Consider the following 2,166-nt stretch of genomic DNA (forward strand, 5'->3'; position numbering starts at 1 on the left):
GGCCCTCGAAGATGACCGGTCCAAGTCGATACCTCTTGTATGGGACAAAAAATCATCTTGGGCTCATTCGAATGGCAAGCTGTGGTCCATGCTTTGCGGAATGATTAGGTTGCATCGGTCTTTCCATCACCAATGGCACCATAGTCTGTGATGCTGAGATGACCATTCACTGAAAGGAAGGAGGAGATGAAGAGGAGAGAGAATGTAGTTCATGTGTTTTTCCATTGTAGTCGGAAGGATTTCTAGGTCTGAAGACTTTGGAAGGTTGATTGTGAAAGGATTTGCAAATCACCACACTATTTTACATGGGTGAGTATTTCTATTTATAATATTGTTCAATTGTACAATCTGATTACACAGCTATGGTATCTACAATAAAAGGAAATAATCAAAACAGATTTGTATGACATCTCCTACAATCAAAGAGGATCCCGTGGATCAATGGAGGAGGATTTGCAGGGATTCTCAATAACAACCCCCCAACCTGAACGTGGGATTGCAGCTGACGTGAAGATTGGATTGGAAAAAGGTAAATATTGGCCATGAAACACTTTTGGTAAATATATCAGCAACCTACAAATTTGACGAAACATATTAGGTGCAAAGGGTGCCGGCAACAACAAGTTCTCGTAAGAAATGGTAGTCAAGGTCAATGTGTTTGGCACGCTTGTGAGAAACAAGATTCGAGCTTAAGAAAATCGTGCTCTTTTTGTCACGAGTAACAAAGGCTGATGTGTGGGGGTGACCTTGAGATCACTTAGGAGATGAGTAAGCCATAGAACCTTAGCAGCGATAAAAGCGAGAGCACAGTACTCGGATTCGCAACTGGAACGGAAACTGTATGCTGCTTTTTGGCACTCCAGGAGACAAGATTGTCCCCAAGATAAATGGAATAACAAGAGGTGGAACGCTGAGTATTAGGACACCCTGCCCAGTCAGCGTCAGAATAGGCCAAGAGACCAGTAGATGGTGCTGCAGAAAAGGTTAAGCCAAAGTGAAGAGTGCCCTTGACATAGTGCAGGATATGCTTGATGGCTTGGAAATGTTCTTCAGTTAGAACATGAAGAAAATGACTGACAGAGTTGACAGACTGAGTAAGATCAGGGCGCGTGATGGTCAAATACTGCAAGGCAACTAAAGAGCGGTAAAGAGTAGGATCCGAGAAAGGTGTACTGTCAGAGGAGAGGCGCTGAGACACAACCATTGGTGTAGCAACAAACTTACTGTCAAGTAATTGAGCATGAGCAAGAATGTCATGAGCATACTTGGTTTGACTGAGAAAGAGTCCATCCGAAAGAGAGGAAACCTCGAGGCCAAGAAAATAGCTCAAGGAGCCTAAGTCCATGAGGGAAAATTCCGCGTGCAGCTGCTGAATGAATCAGTTGAGAAGTGTTGAATTATTCCCTGTAACAATGATGTCATCAACATAGAGCAACAAGTAGATGAGATCAGCGTTCCTACTGAAGACAAAGAGGGACATATCAGCACGGCTGTAAAAGAAACCAAGTTAGAAGAGAAATGTACTAAAACAGTGAAACCAGGCCCGCAGAGCTTGTTTCAAACCATAGAGAGCCTTTTTTAATTTGCACACATGAAGAGGATGCCAATGATTAACATAGCCGAGAGGTTGTTCCATATAAACATCTTTACAAAGAATACCATTAAGAGAGGCATTCTTGACATCAAGTTGACGTAAGGGCTAGCGATTAGACACAGTTAGAGAGAGAACAACCCTAACGGTGGAAGCTTTGACCATGGGACTAAAGGTGTCGGTGTAGTCAAGTCTGGGAAGTTGTGTGTAACCCTTGGCAACTAGGTGAGCCTTGAAGTGATCAATGGAGCCATCAGAATGATATTTGGTCTTGAAAACCCATTTGGAGCCCACAATATTTGTATTGCACGGCCGAGGAACAAGAACCCAAGTATCATTCTTGAGCAGTGCTGTAATTTCTGCGTCCATAGCTGCAAGCCATGCAGGATCCTTAGCAGTAGAGAGAAATCATTTGGGCTCGAAAGTACTGAGCAAGGCATGTAGAAGGGCTAGAGGTTGCGCAATGTTGAAAAAAGCCAGATGCTTGGGCTTGAAGATCCCAGCTTGAGCTTAAGTGACCATAGAGTGACGAGCAGGTGGAGTTGGATTAGACATTGAGGAGGATGGACCAGATA

At 43.7% G+C, this 2,166-nt stretch overlaps 1 protein-coding gene across 1 annotated transcript; it reads right to left on the minus strand.

The window, feature by feature from the left end:
- Positions 1-757: 757 nt before the first annotated feature.
- On the minus strand, positions 758-1,204 carry LOC131247082 (uncharacterized mitochondrial protein AtMg00810-like). The gene has a single exon (XM_058247524.1). It carries the CDS (start codon positions 1,202-1,204, stop codon positions 758-760), a length of 447 nt encoding a protein of 148 aa, XP_058103507.1.
- Between the last annotated feature and the right edge of the window lie 962 nt (positions 1,205-2,166).

The sequence above is a fragment of the Magnolia sinica genome, chromosome 5 (assembly GCF_029962835.1).
Source record: "Magnolia sinica isolate HGM2019 chromosome 5, MsV1, whole genome shotgun sequence".
Classification (NCBI taxonomy): Eukaryota; Viridiplantae; Streptophyta; class Magnoliopsida; order Magnoliales; family Magnoliaceae; genus Magnolia; species Magnolia sinica.